The sequence below is a fragment of the Macaca fascicularis genome, chromosome 1 (genome assembly GCF_037993035.2).
Source record: "Macaca fascicularis isolate 582-1 chromosome 1, T2T-MFA8v1.1".
NCBI classification, from domain to species: Eukaryota; Metazoa; Chordata; class Mammalia; order Primates; family Cercopithecidae; genus Macaca; species Macaca fascicularis.
In genome coordinates this window covers 125,781,693-125,800,839 of record NC_088375.1, presented here as the reverse complement: position 1 = coordinate 125,800,839, position 19,147 = coordinate 125,781,693, and the positions used below count along the sequence as shown (strand labels likewise).

The window sequence follows — 19,147 nt, the reverse complement described above, 5'->3', positions numbered from 1 at the left end:
TGTCAATTTGTAATCCCCAGTGTTGGTGGAGCAGGCTGGTGGGAGGTGACTGGGTCACGAGGGCGGATTTCCCCCCTTGCTATTGTTGTTGTTAAACCTGGTTGTTTAGAAGTGTGTAGACCTCCCCAAGCTCTCTTCCTCAGGCTCTAGCTATGTAACACGTGCCTGCTTCCCCTTCAAAAGCCTTCCACCAAGACTGGAAGTTTCCTGAGGCCTCCCCAGCTTCCCGCATGCTTCCTGTGCAGCCTGCAGAGCTGGAAGTCAATTAAACCTCTTTTCTTTATAAATTACCCAGTCTCAGGTAGTTCTTCACAGCAATGTGAGAACAGACTAACAACAATCAACTCATGGCTCTAACACAAAAAATATAGGTAAGTTCAAAATTAACATATTACCACATCCAACTTTTTTATTCTTGAGAAAACAAAAAAGTCCAAGATCAAAGGAAAGCACCCATTTTTAGTTAAACCCTAATATCTTTCTCAGGGCTTACTGCAGTCTGGCCATATGTCAAGCAGGTCTGTCCAATGGCTTGGAACACAGACTTTTGCAGTGAAACTTTAAAAACATTACTTGAATTAGGATTACACACACACAAAAAAACCTAAATTCTAAGTGAGCACAACTATCAGTGAGACCCTGAAATTTCAGGAAATAAACATGGTTCAAAACTCAAACTGTTCATCAAAATAATTACACAGGTCAGTCACCACTGCAGAACCATCACTGCTCAGAGGAATTGAGTCAGCAATGACGGATCTCATCATCTCTTCATTAGCACATAAGCGGTTCAACCTGGGATAAGCAAGGAGTCTCTGCAGAGGTACGAAAAATTTATCTCCAACACAGAAGGGTTTGGGAGAGTTCTCGATCTTGGCCTTCTCAACCTCTGTGAAGACTGGTCCAAAGCATGGGACAGGGGCCTTTGAGCCGCCAATGTCTTTGGGCTTATCACCCTGTTCCCCATCCTGTTCTTTCCGCCTTGGCAGGTGGCTCACTCTTAAGCTTTCCACTTGTTGGGATACCTCATTAACCAACACAAGTTTAAAGAATCTTTCCTGCTGTAAGCTCGGGTATGAGGTGGTAAAAACCTGAAGGGAAAAAACAAAACACTTATATGGAAAATACATGGAAAAATTTTCAAAGCCATCAATAACTTTTTTGCCATGTAAGAATAAATGTACATATTGAAAATATGTCAGATCCTACTAATCGTAAATGCCTCAATTATAATGGGAATCAAATTACTGACACACAGACATTAACTATCTGATTTGCTTTCTAATGCTAATGCCCAATGTCTCCCAGCCAGGTTTCTACCAAGTCACACGAACCCAGTATTTCTACTTGATATTACAGGGGAAAGGGCAAAAAAACGAAAAATGGTTCAGTTAAAAGGGAAAATGTGGGTAAATGCAGTGGCTCACACCTGTAATCTCAGCATTTTAGGAAGGTGGGGCAGGAGGACTGCTTGAGGATGGAAGATCAAGACCAGCCTGGGCAACATAGTGAGACCCTGTCTCTACAAAAGAAAAAAAAAATGCTGAGCATGGTGGTGCATGCCTGTAGTCCTAGCTACTTGGGAGGCTCAAGTGGGAGGATCGCTTGTGCCCAGGAATTCAAGGTTACAGTGAGCCATGATTGTGCCAGTGCACTCCAGCCTGGATGACAGAACAAGACCCCTAATTAAATAAATTTTTAAAGAGGGGGAGGATGTGTTTCTTCTTCTTCTCTTTAAATCAAAAGGGTCTGAGAAGTTTGTAGGCTCAAAGAGTAATGTCCTAAGCCAAGCCGGGGAGAAACTGCTGCTGGCTTTCCTTTTCACTACTGATAATCCTAACAGATTACAAAAAGAGGTTGCTGAAGTATTGCTTTGAAATATTCTGGGTGTTTTTTTGTAGAGATGGAGATCTCACTATGTTGTCCAGGCTGCACTCGAACTCCTGGGTTCAAGCAATCTTTCTGCCTTGGCCTCCCAAAGTGCTAGGATCACTGGTGTGAGCCACTGTACCCAGCCACTTTGAAGTATTCTAAGACAACCCCAGCAATCATTCCCTTTAACATGCCTTGAAACACACCAAAGGGCCAGGCAGTCTCAAAGGATACCGTAGGCTAACTTGGACAGAAGTCATGGGCCTGAAGAATTCTCCTAGGGTGAACCACAAAGCAAGGTCATTTATACTCATCTCTACTTTGGGGATTCTTACTCCCCAAAAAAGTTCACCATCCTAATGTATCTCTAGCCCTGACAGATATCTCACAAAGAATACTCACAGCTTTATAAACATGCTGATCATGCTGCTCTGAAACACATGCTTCTGTTGCCCTTCCTCCGTTTTTCTGGAAGATTCCTATCTGGGTACAGTATCCAACATTTTCAGCTCCAGCTGGTGGTTCCCCAACACCAGTAAACTCCACAGAGTAATCATAGCGATTTGCCACATATAAAGCCCTGAAACCAAAACGAGGACAGCAATCATTTTTCTAAATGTAGAGCTACTGTTAAATAAGGAACCATTTCTGGTCAGCAGTACAATAGAACATGAAAAATACAATTAACATAAATACTTCTAAGTTACAAATTCCTAATTTATTTCTATGAGAAATCAAGGCAAGGATATAGTGTCAGTTTCCAATTTACCCTAAGAATATGGAAGAGGAAAGGAACATCATGGGCAGGCTATAGGGGTGGACAAGAAGACCACAAGGGCTCAACCCAACTATCCATTTGGGTTTGCAACACCACCAGAAAACATGACTAAGCCTCAGGAGATACCCCAGGGAGCGGCATGAGGCTCATTCTCACTGCCCCAAACCTTCCCTCTGTTTTGTTCCTCATCTCCATGCCAGTACTACAGATGCCTTCACATAAAAGGTGCCCAGTGACTACACCTCCTCCCTTTCCCTACTTGCCCAAATGCAATGGTTCCTTTGTGATCTTATTACCTACTAAGTCACACGTTGGAATCAATTTTATTGGAAGAAAGTACAAAACAATTTAGGTAATGTATGTATATCAATATTTATTTCCTAAGATTTTAAACTCCAACAGGATCCCAAATAAACAAAAACCCTTCTGAACTTACCAGGTCTGAAACTCCATTCTGGTCCACTCAAATTTATGATCCGAATCTCTTAAAGTCACTGATGGAAACAGGGGATTGAATTCAGAGTTTGGTGTGCTGATGACAATCATGGATGGAGACAGGTACCCAAATACCACTTCAGGAAATCTGGCCAGATCACCTGAATCCAAATGTTCTATTCTAAAACGGTCAATAAGAAAGACATAATAAAATTTAGCTTCACCTGCACATATTTTTCTAATTGATTTATCAAAAACAATTTCCATCTGTATATCGATTTCTCCCTTCTTTGAATATGTAATAATGCTTACATGACCTAAGAACAATTCTTCAGGCCAGCACAGGGGCTCATGCCTGTAATCCCAACACTTTGGAAGGCCAAGGTGGACGGATCACGCGAGGTCAAGAGTTAAAGACCAGCCTGGTCAACATGATGAAACCCTGTCTCTACTAAAAATACAAAATTTTGCTGGGTGTGGTAGCGCACGCCAGTGATCCCAGCTACTCGGGAGGCTTGAGGCAGGAGAATCGCTTGAACCCAGGAGGCAGAGGTTGCAGCAAGCCGAGATTGCACCATTGCTCTCCAGCCTGGGCGACAAGCAAAACTCAGTCAAGAGAGAAAGAGAGAAACAGAGAAAGAGTGTGAGGAGAGAGAGTGTGTGTGAGGAGAGAGAGAGAGAGAGTGTGTGAGGAGAGAGAAAGAGAAAGAGAGAGAGAGACTGAGACTCTTGTCGCCCAGGCTGGAGTGCAATAGCATGATTTCAGCTCTCTGCAACCTCCACCTCCTGGGTTCAAGCGATTCTCCTGCCTCAGCCTCCCGAGTACCTGAGATTACAGGCACCCACCACCACCCCTAGCTAATTTTTGTATATTTAGTAGAGATGGGGTTTTATCATGTTGGCCAGGCTAGTCTTCAACTCCTGACCTCAGGTGATCTGCCTACCTCAGCCTCCCAAAGTTCTGGGATTAGAGGCATGAGCCACCACGCCCAGCACAGAGGGAAATTTGTAAAAGCAAAACATACACACACTCTTAAACCTACCACCTACCCAGTAATCCCACTCACAAGTGAAGTGAAGTTTATCTTTGCACAAAACCTGTATGTGAATGTTTATAATTGTTCTCTTCATAATCACTCCAACGGGAAACAATCCAAATATCTTTAAATGGGTAAAGAATGAAAGGTGGAGCTTCCATACAATGGAATACTACTCAGAAATTATGAGGGACCAACTACTGACACACAGAAGAACTTAGATAACTCTCAAAGCCATCACAAAGTGAATGAAGATTATCTCAAAGGTTACAAACTGTGGCCAGGCGCGGTGGCTCACGCCTGTAATCCCAGCACTTTGGGAGGCCGAGGTGGGTGGATCATGAGGTCAGGAGTTCAAGACCAGCCTGGCCGACATAGTGAAACCCCATCTGTACTCAAAATACAAAAGTTAGCCAGACGCGGTGGCACGCTCCTGTAATCCCAGCTACTCGGGAGGCTGAGGCTGGAGAATGGCTTGAACCTGGGAGGCAGAGGCTGTGGTGAGCCGAGGTTGCTCCACTGCACTCCATGCACTCCAGCCTGGGCGACAGAGCAAGACTGCATCTCAAAAAAAAAAAAAAAAAAAGGTTACCAACTGTATGATTCTATTGTCATCTATTCTCAAAAGGACAAAACTATAGTGATGGAAAATAAAGGAAGATGATGGCAAAGGAGTAGTACAAAATAGGTGTTTGGGTGATGGGCTGTTCTGTACCCTGACCATAGTGATGGCTACATTAAACTATGTGTGTTCAAATTCACACAACTATACCACCTAAAAATCATCAATTTTACATATTATTTTTTTAAGTTATTAAAAATAAAGTCAAAAAACAAAGTGGGGGTAAATATCTGCTATGTGTATCATATTAACTGGGCTAATTTCCCTAACATAAAAAGAAAGCATATGAATTAGTAAGAAAAATATTAACAATCCAATAAGAAAAATTCATTAAAAAAACACATAGTTCAGAGAAGTGCTCTGAACTCTGGAACAGGTGAAAATGTGATACAGGAAAAATATAAGTTGAAAGTACACTGAGATTACTTTCCTCCTAGCAGACTGTCAAAGATCAAGTAGGAAAAGACAACACTGGAAAAGTCATATGGTGAAGGGGTAGGAAAATAAACCCTCCTACATGAGCAATAGGCATGTGAATCAGTACAACTCCTAAGGAAGGCAGTTTGGCAAGGACTTCTGTGGTGGATGCTGCTAGCTGTCCACCAAATTCTACTCTATTCTTCCTCCATAGGAAGAGTTGTCACAGGCATATGGCTGCCTGTTTACAGGATCCATTTCCAGCCTCCTTTGCAGCCAGGTGTGACCACAAGCCTAAGTTCTCACAAACAGAGGGTGAATGGAAGCGATGTTTTCCCCTTCTGGGTCTTAAAAAATTTAGCATACATGCCTCTGTGATTTTCCCCTCTCCTATTAACCAGGAGAATATGTCTGTGACCCAGCTATGACCACAGATAGGTTTAACACTCCAGGGGACGGTAGAACAAGACACAGGAATTTGGTTCCTAGTGACTTCAAGGAGCCAAGTCACTGCCATTCTTAGACTAGTAAGTTATTGGTCCATAATGTGAATGTGAAATGGTGCAGCTGTTACAGAAAACAATATAAAACAGTATGGTAGTTCCTCAAAAAAATTAAAAACAGAATTACCATATGATCCAGCATTTCCATTCTGGATATATACCCAAAATAATTGAAAGCAGAGCACAAATGGATATGTGTATACCATGTTCAGAACAGCGTTTTTTACAATAGCCAAAAAGTGGAAGCAACCCAAGTGTCTATCAACAGATAAATGCATAAACAGCCTATGGTATATACATATACCATGGATGATTCAGCCTTAAAAAGAAGGAATTTCTGACACATGCTACAGCATATGGGTGAACCTTAAAGATATTGTGAGAGGTGGCATAAGCCAGTCACAAAAGTACAAATAATGCCTGATTCCACTGATAGAGACAGAAAATAGAATGGTGGCTACTGGGAGACAGGAACAGGGAGTTGTTAACAGGTTGGTAATTGTTTTGGTTTTGCAAGACAAAAAGTTCTGTGGATGGATGGTAGTGTGGCAGCATGACAATGCTAATGTATTTAATGCCACTGAACTGTACACTTAAAATGGTTGACATGGAAAATTCTGTTATGTGTATTTTACCACAATAAAAATAAAAATAATAGAAGAGGTACACGGGAAACTGAAACACTAACTTCAAGAAGGACAAACTGGATATATTTAAGTACGAATGATGAGACCAAAATACCTACGAGTAGATTTTCTTATTGCCAGTTGCTGTTCTAAACTTGATATATGGCTCCTTTGTTCTTCATTCAATTTTGTTTCCTATAACTAATATGTTCCAGGCAATAGAAAATACAAAAAAAATACAAAGTAAACTCTCTGCTTTGGAGGAGCAGTACATATTACTAAAAATTAGAAATCAGGCCAGGCACAATGGCTCACGCCTGTAATCCCAGCACTTGGGGAGGCCGAAGCAGGCAGACCACATGAGGCCAGGAGTTCGAGATCAGTCTAGCCAACATAGCAAAATCCCATGTCTACTAAAAATAAAAAAATTAGCTGGGCGTGGTGGCATGTGCCTGTAATCCCAGCTACTCAGGTGGCTGAGGCAAGAGAATCACTTGAACCTGGGAGGTGGAGGTTGCAGTAAGCCAAGATCATGCCACCACACTCCAGCCTGGGTGACAGAGCGAGACCCTGTCTCAAAATACATAAATGCATACATACAAACATAAATAAAAATGAGAAATCAACCTGAACGCACAACCAGGCAAAATGACCACAGAGCAAGCCCTTTAACTATTAAAAGTCATTAAGAAGCACCTATCTTAGGTTCCTAAATACCAATCCCCATTTAAAGGAAACAGAGCTCCTTTGAGAAATAAGTTATTCCAGGACCAGAGAAGGAAAAGTAGGAGGGAGGCCTGGCACATCTGGGATGTCAGAGAGTACTTACAAAAACGAGACCTATCTCAAGACTCAGGAGCCAGCTCAATGGGGCCCCCACTAGCCAACCCTGGGACAATCTGAATAAGAAAATAAGTGCAGTAATAAATCATAAACCATCAAAAAGTAAGAATTCATGAGTTCACTTACTGATAAATAAATAAGTAAGTGGGGAGAGGGAGGGCTCTTGCTCCTGGTAAAATGCCAAGGGTTGACTGGTAAATGTCTAGAGGTAGTACTGGAATTACAGTAAACATCATTTGCCTCCACTGTCATAAAGATCGGATCAAAAAAGAATCACTGATGATGCTAAATCTAGGGGGAAATACAAATGTGTGACAAAGTATCTACATGGTCTCAATATGTCTCCCTATTAGTCATGAGAGAAAAAGGCAAAATCAAAACAGTAATTACACAGTGGAGCAAACACCTTGACCGGGGAGCAGGAGAAGGGGAATCAAAATTAATATCATCAAGGAGGGACAGATGGACATTATGTGTTTCAGATGGGAGGCCAAGAGAAAGACCCAAATAACCTCTGTGGCGTTCTGCAGTATTCCAAAGATGCAGAAGCTGAATCTAATCAATGGGAGCCCAAAATAAAAAAATATTCTTATTTAAAAATGGGGGACAGGGGACTGGTTACATAATACCCCTTGCCTTGGAAATAAGCTGAACTGTACATATTTATAGGATGCAGAGTGATAGTTTGATACATGTAGACAATGTGTAATGATCAAGTCACAGTAATGAGGATCTCCATCACCTCAAACATTTATGATTTCTTCATGCTACAAACACTCAAAATCCTCTTCTAGCTCTTTGAAAATACACAACTGTTAACTATATTCACCCTACAGTGGTGTAGAACAATAAAATTTATTCCTCCTATCTAGCTGTAGTTTTGTATCCATTAACCAATCACTCCCTATCCTCTCCTCCTTACTACCCTTCCCAGCCAATAATAATTCTACTCTACACTTAAATTTAAGCTCATTTTTTAGGTTCCCAGATATGAGAACATGTGGTATTTGTCTTTCTATGCCTGACTTATTTCACTTAATGCCCTCCAGGTTCATCCATGACAATTTCATTCCCTTTTACCGCTGAATAGTATTCCATTGTGCATATATCCTTTTTTTTTTTTTTTTTTTGAGACGGAGTTTTGCTCATTGCCCAGGCTGGAGTGCAATGGTGCAATCTCAGCTCACTGCAACCTCCACTTCCCAGGTTCAAGTGGGTCTCCTGCCTCAGTCTCCCAAGTAGCTGAGATTACAGGCACCCACCATCACGCCCAGCTAATTGTTTTGTATTTTTCTAGAGATGGGTTTTCACCATGTTGGCCAGGCTGGTCTTGAACTCCTGACCTCAGGTGATCCACCTGCCTCAGCCTCCCAAAGTGCTGGGATTACAGGCATGAGCCACCACGCCCAGCCTAAATACCACATTTTCTTTATCCATTCATCTACTGAGGGACATTTAGGTAGATTCCATATCCTGGCTACTGTGCTGTAATAAACACTGGGGTGCAGATCTCTCTTCAATATAACTGATTTCTTTCCTTTGGATAAATACCCAGTAGTGGGATTGCTAGATCACATGGCAGTTCTATTTTCAGTTTTTTGAAAAACCTCCACACTGTTTTCCATAACGGCTGTACTAATTTACATTCACACCAATTTATATGAGTTCCCTTTCTCTGCATCCTTGCCAGCATTTATTGTCTTTTTAATAACAGCCATTCTAAATGGGATGAGATATCTCACTATGGTTTTGAGTCGCATTTCCCTGATGATTAGTGATGTTGAGCATTTTTTCATCTACTTGTTAACCATCTGTATGTCTTTTGAGAAATGTCTATTCAGGTCCTTTGCCCATTTTTAAATTATTTGGGGTTATTTTTTTGCTGTTGAGATTCTCGTATATTCTAGATATTAATCCCTTGATGAATACTTTGCAAATATTTTCTCCCATTCTACAGGTTCTGTTCACTCTATTCTTTGCTGTGCAGAAACATTTCAGTTTCGTATAGTCCCATTTGTGTATTTCTGTTTGTAGCCTGCGCTTTTATAGTCTTATTCAAAATCTTTGCCTAGACCAATGTCCTAAAGCATTTCCTGTTTTCTTCTAGTAGTTTTATAGTTTTGGGTCTGCAATTAACTCTTTAATCCATCTTGAGTTGATGCTTGTATCAAGTGAGAGATAGGGGTCTAATTTCACTCTGCATAGGGATATGGAGTTTTCCCAGTACCATTTATCGAAAAGGGTGTCCTTTTGCCAACGTATGTTCTTGGTGTCTTTGTTGAAATCAGTTGGCTGTAAATGCATGGATTTATTTCTGGGTTCTCTCTATTCTGTTCCATTGGTCTATGTCTCTGTTTTTATACCAGAACCACGATGTTTTTATTGCTACTGCTTTGTAGTATATTTTCAAGTCAAGTAGTGTGAGGCCTCCAACTTTTAAACTGAATTTTTCAGTAGAGGCAAAGGGCCATGGGTACACCCTTACTTGACTCAGGAAAAAGAAAAAAAACTCTAAAGGGAGATGGAGGAGGGGGAAACAGAAGAGGGAGGGTGCAATGTACAAATTATTTAAAAAGTGAGGAAGATGTTAACATCTGGATAAAGGGGGGTATAGGTATTCTTGGTACTATGTATTTATGGCAATTTTTATCTGTATACTTGAAATTTCTAAGTAAAATGCTGGAAAAGCAGAGTAAAAAGATATTCCCAACCAATGAGCAGTTTTCCTTACAATAATCAAGACCTAAATATTTAGGACACTAAGATCACTCAGACTTATTAAGGTTTTGCAAATGAACAGTTATACAGTATATCAGTTTAAAACTTACAATTCAATACACGTTATCAAGTCAAATCCAAGCAAACGAGAGTCTCTCTCCACGACCGAGCCATGATACAATATGATGGTCAAATTCAGATCCCGAGGTTTCAGAAAATCCCCCATGAAAGGAGCTAACGAATCCCTGCAAAATAATTATTGAAGAAACTTTCTGAACATAATCTATTTGAAAATTCTCACCAGCTACAGAACTCAGATCCTCTGACAATTATCTTCTACCTCTATTGATGTAAGTCTGCCATGGCCTGTTTTCTTTGTCTTGATATATTAAACACCAGGTTATGGGGAAACTTCCTCTCACAGTGGGAAGCTACTGGCCAATGAAAAAAAGATGTTGAATATTTAATATTGTTATATTGTTTTCATTTGTAATACTTTTGGTTTTCCAGCTTACTTTGATTCAGTGATTTTGAGATTTTTGTTCTTTAGAAAAAGAATATTCTTCAAGCAATCTGTGGAAATCTAATGTATATATACTATATGCACAAGAGATAGGAGAAATGCTATGGTTCAAAATGGAGGTGGTGGCCTGGAGCCTTGGCCTCAGTGTTCTGGGGCATTTTAAATTCTCTGCTATAAATTATCATAGTGTCCAGCATTGAAGTGATGAGATTCTGCTATCTGAATTTTAGTTTGCAATGCTTTGAGTATTATAATCATTTAACTGAGGCTATACTTTAAGTTGGTAGCAATAAAATGCAGGTATTTTTAGTGTTATGGCAAAGCCTGATCATTCAGTGAGATGAAAATCCCTAATAGCCAATCTTTTAAAACAAGTATAAAATCAACACTTTCTCTAAACTCAATTAAAAATGCCATTAGTTTTAGATTAATGCATAATTCTTTCAGAAAGTAGGTATTACCCTCTCCATCGTAATTTATCCTCATTAATATCTACTCCAACAAGCAATTCAATGCATGGATTGACTTTTAGCAGCCTTAAGAGTGAAGTATCACCACATCCCAGGTCTGCAACCTGTAGATGAGACAGAATGTTATTTCAAAGACATTTATAGCCAGAGAAGCGTGATCAAAAACTTTTTTTTTGAGGAGGAGAAAGGGGAGTATATATCAGTAATAAAATAATAAAAGTATTATATGGAAGGATCTTTTTGGCAGAAGATTCTACACACACACACACACACACACACACACACAAATTAACCTGAGACTTTATAAGCCCACAGGCAAATTTCTTTTTGATCATATTAAAATAGAAAGGTCCATTCCTATTCCAGAACAACTGTTACTGTCTATATTGAACTAATGAGAAACAATTAGGTACACAGTTTTCCCATTCAGAATCAGAATTTGGAGTCTTATTCTCAGCATATTTCAGCAAACAAAGCTTTCTAAAACTTTGCTTTCACCCCTCACACATTTATTTGATTAAACAATTACCTCAAACCATCTGAAATTCCATACTGAACTTTGAGCTGCCAAAAAGCCAATTTTAGATGATTTACCTGAATACACATGCATAGATGGCTACAAAGACATAAACTAATACCTGCGCCTTTGTGTGCAAATGTAGAAACAGTAGTGGTGCAGTTAAGGGAAACCTTCACACACAGGAATCTTCACTAAGTCTTCAATATTAAGCAGAAAAAGAAAGCTTTCATCTAGAAATTCACCTTACCCGCATCTAATTCACATGCAATTCATTAGTATAGTAACCAGGTATGGATGGATGTATGTAGATTGTATGCAATTATGACTTTCCTCTGAAGTTAACTGAGTAGGCTCATTATGATCTGATTTTCTTTTTGAGACGGGATCTTGCTCTGTTGCCCAGGCTGGAGTGCAGGTGGTAACAGCTCACTGCAGCCTCAATTCCTTGGGCTCAAGGGATCTTCCCACCTCAGCCTCCTGAGTAGCTGGGACTATAGGCACGCACCACCATGCCCAGCTAATTTTATTTTTTGTAGACACAGGGTCTCACTATGGTGCCAGGTTGGTCTCAAGCTATCCACCTGCCTCAGCCTCCCAAAGTGCTGGAATTACAGGTGTAAACCATCGCACTCGGCCCATTATCATCTAATTTTGAAAGAACCACAATAGCTGTGGCTACAATACCAGTTTGCCCGATATTCTAACTAAATGCTCTAGAAATACAGTACCTACAAGATCATATCCAACTACAAAATCTCAAGATTTTCTTCACATTTGAACCTGACAATGCTGAATTCTATCTGAGCCCTGTGTTTCTGGTATCTGCTAAAGGAATCCACCTATGCTTTGTGTTCCAGGAAAGGGCTCACCGCAAAGAACCAAAGAACGACCCTCCTCCATAAAACTTAGATAAGATTCCTTGTGTTTCCATTCTTTGCCTCAAATGATTATCATGAATACTTGTCCCCACTGATCAATGGGAAGAAAATTCCTTTTTTAACCATACTTTATTCAAACTTTCCTTCTTCCCCAGGGCCTTGAACTTTAGTCTGAGGAAACAGCCCCCTCCTTAAGGCTCCCCATTCTACTGTCCTTTCAAACCACCCTTTCATCCCACCTCCCTAGTTTCTAGCTTTGTTCACTTCTCCAGTAAAAGAAAAACCTCTTTTGCTTAACTCTTAAGACACTTGCAGATCTTGTGGTTACGGCATTCTCCCTATTGCAGTAATCCCTGTGAAAAGTCTCTCCATACTAATCCATTTGACAAAACACCTCATAAGACTAGTCTACTAGTCTTAATAATTAAATGTTTGGAAAGAGAAATACCTACCTTCTTAGGCTCATGTTGATCCACTAAATTTTTAACGAACTGGTACCGCTGTCTGTATAGTGGAGGTTTAAACTGAATTGCCGTCTCCCTGGGAACTTCTTCAAAATTACCGTCAACCACACTACTGCACTAAAGTTCACAAACAAAAAAAGACAAGTTCTAAATCATGCATGACTTCAGAAATTAAATAAGGGGCAAAGAAAAAAAAACCCTTTATTTCCCCCAATCACTTTGAAAAACACACTGGCCTTCACATACCCCTTGTCCTAAAATCATTAAGTAGCGCTGCATTTCCTCCACAGTTCATCTAAGCATCCTCATGCCTTTTATTACGTGAGAATCTGGCTCTATGCTCCCTATAGCTTAGTTTCAGCTGAAGGGAACATTACTAATGAATGTATTCAATGAAAACAATTAGAAGACTCCTAACCACAAGGGACATTTTATGAAGTGAGTTGCCAAAGCCTGTGGTCCAAGTAGGCAGGAGGCTGGAAAATATTTATAATGACTGAAAAAATATATATATATAAAATATATATATATTTTTATATATAAAATATATATATTATATATTTTTATATATATTTTATAATTATATATATTATATATATTATATATTATATATTTAATATATATATTTTATATATAATATATATTATATATATAATTTAAAATATATATATATTTTTTTTTTTCCTTCTCCAAGACAGAGTCTTGCTCTGTCACCCAGGCTGGAGTGCAGTGCCGCGATCTCAGCTCAATGCAACCTCTGCCTCCCTCCAGGTTCAAGCAATTCTCCTGCCTCAGCCTCCCGAGTAGCCCGGATTACATTACAGGCACATGCCACCATGCCTGGCTAATTTTTGTACTTAGTGTTGGGCAGGCTCTTCTTGAACTCCTGACCTTGTGATCCGCCCACCTCCCAAAGTGCTGGGATTATAGGCGTGAGCCACCACACCTGGCCAACACTCTCTCTTTTTAAGTGAGACCCCTGGCCAACACTCTCTCTTTTTAAGAGAGGTGGGGTCTCACTATGTTGCCCAGGCTAATTTAAAATTCCTAGGCTCAAGCAATCCTCCTGCCTCAGCCTCTGAGTAGTTGGGCATCTGTAGGAACATTCCACCACGCCAGCAAAAGACTCTCTCCCTGACCAAACTTTAGTCAGGTTCCTCTGAGCCATCTTCTTAAATAGACCTCAAACCTGGCCCCAATCCTATCTTTGGGCTGCCTAACCCAGTTTTAATAAGAATACTTCTAAGTCACTTTAGACAGAATCTTCTACCCCGGCTATCTGATCACGCTGTGTGGTCAAATTCTTCATCTTCGCAATGTTCTTATTGCAACAGTCCTCAATAAAGTCAGACTAATTTTTTCTTTACTATGACCCCAAGAAAAAAACAGGATTTATAAGATTAATCTGTAACAGCTGTTACTGTTCCTACACAGCAGTATTATAAAAGTAGTCCAAAGGGTATCTGATATCTGGTGTAGCACTGTTCAATAGATAAATACAAGTAGGCAACTTTCTTGTAGCCCAATAATTGGAATTATAATTGGAATTGGAATATTTAACCCAATATATCGAAAATATAATTTCCATATAAAATCAATATAAAAGTGAGATTTTAGATTCTTGTTTTTCACATTGTCTTCAAAATCCAGTATGCTATATATTTTGTACTTCTGCATCTCAGTTCCAAAAGTTTCATCAGAAATACTTGTCTGTATTCGATTTAAAAACTTTACATTTAAAATATACATTCACGTACCCAAGTTATTCCATACTTTTTTCCAATAATGTAATCAAATACCCATTTTTAAACTTAAAATTAAAAATGAAGTTATGAGACCGGGTGCTCAGCGCTGCAGTGAGCCATGACTGGGCCAGTGCATTCCAGCCTGGGCAACAGAGCAAGACCCTGTCTTTAAAAAAAAAAAAAAAAAAAGTTAAAGTTCGGTTCCTCAGTTCCACTAGCCACATTTCAAATGCCCACTTGCCATGTGTAGCTACTGGACAGCAGGGAGCTACACCCTAGATACTCCCAATGTGGTTTCCAAACCAGTGGCATCTTCACCTAGAAACTTCAGAAACACAAAAGCGTGGGCGTCACCCGTCTTAGACCTCCTTAAACAGAATCTGCAGCTTAACAAAATCCCTGGGTGATCCATATGCATGATCACACTGGGGAAACACTACTTAGAGTGTTTTTAAAATAGATTTTGCTACTTTAACAGCTAGTGATAAAAATAAAAACATTTACTTACATACACCAAGTGTGACTCTTTCATCTATGTATACCCTTGTTTACCTCAACCAACACCCCAGGAAATGCTAGGACCTAAACGTGATCAATTTTGCTTGCAATTATCTCACAATACATCCCGGTGATAATTCTTAAGAGTCAAATACACAGCTAAGAAGGGTGGCATTACCTGTAGATTATTTTCTTCCATTTTGTTTCCAAGTTTTGTTGAAACAAAAATGAAGATTTATCCTTCAGGCTCTATTTGAGAGAATCAACACTGACTCAGCTGTAATAAATACAAAACCGTTTTTGTAAAGAGTTGCCTGAAGGAAATAGCTGCTTAGTTCAGTAAGGAAGAAGGAAAGCCTCTTTCTTACTCCTTACTGCAGTATATAATTTAAATAGAACGCTTAAAAGTAAATAATAAATTCACCTCTGGGTACTCAAAAAAGAAAAGAAAAAAAAAAAAACCACGAAAGCAGGACTGGAACAGATATTTATACACCGAAGTTCATAGCCGCATTATTCACAGCAGCCAATCTGTGGATTAAATGTGGACTACCATTTAATCCACAGAATGTATCCAGTATTTTTTCAGACATTCGCAAACAGGCTCAGAAAGCGTAACTTTTCACTATCTCAAACCCTACTGAGAGCAAAAACACTCATCCTTTCCCTTTACTATCATTAATAGTTCAATTAGATACAAACGGAGCAATCTTAGGAGTTCTGCCCATTTCATTGCTAAGACCCTCAACTTCAAATTTTTTCAAGAATTTTTCCACGCATCGTCAAAATGAAATTTCGAGGGGGAAAAAAGTGTCCTCGATAAACCAGAGATGCTCCAACATCTGTCCAATTCTCTCACGAACTTGAATTTAAATTTTGGTTCTCTATTGCACATGTGTCTCCAATAACTAGACTTTAGTCTCGAATCTAGGCAACATGTTAGTCACCAACTTGTATTACGAAACCCTGCTCACTGAAGCCAACGCTTCTGTCTTTGTAATGGCCGTCGCTTCCATCACCTTGCGGTAAGAAACATGCCCAACCGAAAAAGCAAAGCTCGGCGCCGTGCCGCCGGCGTCCTCAACTCAGAGCCGCCCTGACGCCCGCGCACGCGCGGCCTTGCGTGACGCTACCGCCGCGGCTACGCCGGCGCCCACACCTGCGCCTGGGCTTCCTCGCGGGGCTCGCCAACCTCGTGCGCTCTCACGGTCGGCCTTGGGCCCCGGGAGTCCCATGGTGCGCCGAGCTCTGTCCCTCTAGGCTCTCGGCTCCGAGGCGTCGGTTTTGCGTCTGGTAACGGCCGCTGTGGCGTATGCCCGGAAGCCATTTTCGAGGTCCTCGTCCGAACCTTGGCGGCGAGGACCCCTGCGCCCGCCGCGCCGTTGACCCCGCTAGCGTGCGGCTGCGACCCGGCACGGCACGGCACGGCAGCTATTGGCGGAGGCCCCCGACTCCGAGCATGTCCGCAGACCGCGAGCCGAGAGGCGGCTTGGGCGGCTGTTGGGTTCGTGGCGCTCCCGAAGCGTGGCAAAGGCCTAAAAACGGTCTCGGCCAGCGGAAGGCGGCAAGAGGAGGAGCAAGGCTCCACGCGAGGCGGCCGGCGGATGGAGTCCCAGTCAGCCTCCGCTTTGATCCCAGAGCAGTCCACGGGAGTCTTAAAGGAATGTAGGCTGGGTGAAGTTGGCCCAGTGATACCTGCGCTCGGAAAAACGTTCTTTCCGCTCCCAACGCCCCGTCCCCCACCCCCGCCACCCGACCCCCGAAATAGTTTTACCCGAGTGTTGTGGATAGAACTGTCAGATCTCTTAGAAAAGTTACTGTATCCTGCCATCCTTCCCTTTGGAGACTCTACTTAATATATATAAGTACTTTTTTACCTGTGTGTGATGGAAGAGTATTAGGGGGGTGAGGAGAGGGACGAAGCTGCCTTCTTTAGGGAAAAAAGATTGACATTTTAAAAGATGCAAAAGCTGATGTTTTTACGACTGAATTAATAGCCTATTAATATGCCATAAATGATATATTGGAACTGTATTTTCAAACATTTAACACCTACTATGAGCAAAGCACTATGCTAACACCTTAAGGGTAACACAGTGATAAATTACACCAATCTTATTTTTGGTATTTGGGGGTCTACTGTCATGGGTAAAGAAGTACATAACTAACAATAAGCTTCAAAAATTCAATTGTAAGGCCGGGCTTGGTCGCTGCCGCCTGTAATCCCAGCACTTTGGGAGGCAGGCGGATCACTTGAGCCCAGGAGTGTGAGACCCCGTCTCCCAAAAAAAAGAAATTAGCTGGGCATGGTGGCGCCTGCCTGTGGTCCCAACTATTTGGGAGGCCGAGGCCAGAGGATCACTTTAGCCCAGGAGTCCGAGGCTGCAGTGAGCTATGATTGCACCACTGCACTCCAGTCTGGGCGACAGAACCAGACCATGCCTCAAAAGAAAAAAAACTCAATGATAATTTCACATTACAGTTTGAGAGATTCCTGTTGACTTGGGGAAACTAGTTTTAGCAGACTGTCTTCGTTAAAGGAGTGTACACCTTACTACAGAATATAATTTAAAAGAGAACGTTTGAGAGTAAATAATAATTTCGCTTCTGGGTATGTACTCAAAGCAGGAATTCAAACAGGTATTTGTACACCAAAGTTGGTAACAACATTATTCACAGTAGCCAAAATGTGGAAACAACCCGAATGTCCATTAAAAGATGAATGAATAAGCAAAATGTGATATAAACATATGATGGAATATTCAGCCTTTATTTTTCCAATCACAGAGTTTCAGGAAAATCAACCTTTAAAAGGAGTAAAATTCTAACATTTGCTGCCACATGGATGAATCTTGACATTATGCTGAGTGATATAATCAGTCACAGAAGGACAAATATTGCATGATTCAGTTTATATGAGGTACCTAGAGTGGTCAAATTCATAGAGACAAAGTAGAATGGTGGTTTCTACGGGCTGGGAGAAGGAGGGAATTGAGAGTTGTTTAATGGGTGATGGAAAATTTTGTAGATAGGATGGTTGCGCTGAATGCCACTGAACTTAAAAATTGTTAAGATGGCTTTATGTATATTTAACACAGTTTCAAAAGTTTAAAGGAAAATTTAAAAGCTATTAAATTATGTATACAGCATTCCTGGAACAAGGGTTTTTGCCTCACCTGCTGGTCAATCCATTTATCAACTTGAACTCCTCAGGTCCAGTTCCCTCTCCAAATTTGCCTATTTCATCATTCTCCTGGCCTCCTACTCTTACTACAGTCTGAAAAATCATCCTTGGCTCTATCCACTTCTGTCCTTCCCACACTTGGACAATCACCAAATTTTGACCTCTTCAAGCTGTCATCTACCATCTGTTCCTTCCCACAGCTAATAGCTTAGCCTTTGTCGTCTCATTTTGTCATTATAACTCATCTTTCCTTCATATACCAGGTAAGTCCTACTGAGTTACAGACCGTGTAATGTCTTTTTAGAGTGGATTTTAAGTCAAATAGGCCTTAAATCCTGATTTTACTATTCCTGCATAACCTTTGGAAGTTGACATCCTCTCTGAGTGGTAGGGGTTTTTTTAAAGTTGAAAAATGAGAGTTAAACGATTACTTATTTGGTAAATGTGTAGAGTATTTATTATGGATCAAGCACTGGTTTGAATTAAAAAGATAGATAAAGATGCTTTCGTAGCTTTTACAGTCCAGCAGGTGTAGGTGTCTGGCACACCATAGGTAATCAAGAGTTATCCTGGACTGAGTGAGGTGGCTCATGACTGTAATCCCAGCAGTTTGGGAGGCTGAGGCAGGAGGATGGCTTGAGGCTAGGAGTTCAAGACCAGCCTGGGCAACATAGTGAGACCTGTCTCTACAAAGAAAAAAACATTATCTGGCTGTGCTGGCAGGTGCCTGTACTCCTAGGTACCCAGGAGGCTGAGGCAGGAGGATCGCTTGAGCCTGGGAGTTTGAGGCTGCAGTGAGCTGTGATCATGCCACTGTGCTTCAGCCTGGGCAACAGAGTGAGACCCTGTCCTAAAAAAAAAAAATTTTATTTCAAAATTTAAATTTTTTTTTTTTTTTTGAGACAGAGTCTGGTTTTGTCACCCAGGCTGGAGTGCAGTGGCTCAATCTCAGCTCACTGCAACCTCCACTTCCCAGGTTCAAGCGATTCTCCTACCTCAGCCTCATGAGCAGCT

At 40.9% G+C, this 19,147-nt stretch overlaps 1 protein-coding gene across 5 annotated transcripts; it reads right to left on the bottom strand.

Annotated features, from left to right (window-relative positions):
• Window positions 1–383: 383 nt before the first annotated feature.
• Window positions 384–16,289, bottom strand: HENMT1 (HEN methyltransferase 1). Of its 5 annotated transcripts, XR_012417122.1 has the most exons (9): window positions 16,109–16,289; window positions 15,128–15,226; window positions 12,695–12,823; window positions 10,836–10,948; window positions 9,962–10,096; window positions 3,087–3,266; window positions 2,275–2,452; window positions 2,079–2,149; window positions 384–1,091 (listed from the first exon to the last, which is right to left on the bottom strand). XR_012417122.1 is itself a non-coding variant. In XM_045366032.2 (8 exons), the coding sequence occupies exons 2-8, from the start codon at window positions 15,146–15,148 to the stop codon at window positions 666–668; spliced, it is 1,182 nt and encodes a 393-aa protein (XP_045221967.1). In that variant the 5' UTR covers window positions 15,149–15,226; window positions 16,109–16,289; the 3' UTR covers window positions 384–665. The 5 variants fall into 5 exon arrangements, 4 of the variants coding, with proteins under 4 accessions (XP_045221967.1, XP_045221954.1, XP_045221961.1 ...); XM_045366032.2 differs by lacking the exon at window positions 2,079–2,149; XM_045366019.2 differs by lacking the exon at window positions 2,079–2,149 and having other exon boundaries at window positions 16,142–16,289.
• Window positions 16,290–19,147: the final 2,858 nt, after the last annotated feature.